At 55.5% G+C, this 596-nt stretch overlaps 1 protein-coding gene across 1 annotated transcript in view; it reads right to left on the bottom strand.

Annotated features, from left to right (window-relative positions):
- HOXA11 (homeobox A11) overlaps nt 1–589 on the bottom strand; it is a 4,054-nt gene extending 3,465 nt beyond the window's left edge. The window contains exon 1 of the mRNA XM_006779084.2: nt 7–589. Within this exon, the coding sequence (XP_006779147.1) occupies nt 7–204 (198 nt within the window). The 5' untranslated portion in view covers nt 205–589. The remainder of the gene's footprint in view (nt 1–6) is intronic.
- Between the last annotated feature and the right edge of the window lie 7 nt (nt 590–596).

Here is a 596-nt window from a genome sequence, read left to right as displayed (position 1 = left end):
AATGGCGTACTCGCGGAAGGTCACCTCGCGCACGGGTTGGACCTGGGGCAGGTTGGAGGAGTAGGAGTATGTCATTGGGCGCGAAGACGGGGTCTGGGGCAGGAAAGAAGGGAGGCTGGAGAAATCTGGACCGGAGACGTAGTAAGTACAACTTGGCAAATACATGTTAGAGGAGCAGGGACCACGCTCATCAAAATCCATCATTGGGCTACCTTGGGCTCTCCGCGGTAGCCGAGCTTAACATGATTCTCCGCTGCAGCTGCCTCTTTGAAGCGGATCCGTGAAGTAGAAATTTGGAGACGTAAGCTGACGTGGAAATCTATCCCCATCCTTAGCAGGGAGGTGCTGGTCATGTGACCCGATGTTGAAATTGACAAGCTGCGAGCTAGTCCCGGGCCTTTTTTTTTTTTTCCTCTCTCTCTCTCTCTCTTTCCTTTTTTCCCCCCTCTGCCCTCCCTCCCCGGTTTCCTTTCTTTGTAGCTACCTCAGGGGAAGCAACAGATCGTCACTCGGTGTTCTCACCGAAAGCACGTAATCGCCGGTGTAACTCATGTTGGCTGGGGGGCCTCCCGGCGCGCGCGGCGAGGCTGGGGTGC

Source organism: Myotis davidii, unplaced genomic scaffold (genome assembly GCF_000327345.1).
Source record: "Myotis davidii unplaced genomic scaffold, ASM32734v1 scaffold168, whole genome shotgun sequence".
Taxonomy (NCBI): Eukaryota; Metazoa; Chordata; class Mammalia; order Chiroptera; family Vespertilionidae; genus Myotis; species Myotis davidii.
The sequence above is the reverse complement of the archived record's forward strand: the minus strand, read 5'-3'. Positions and strand labels throughout refer to the sequence as shown.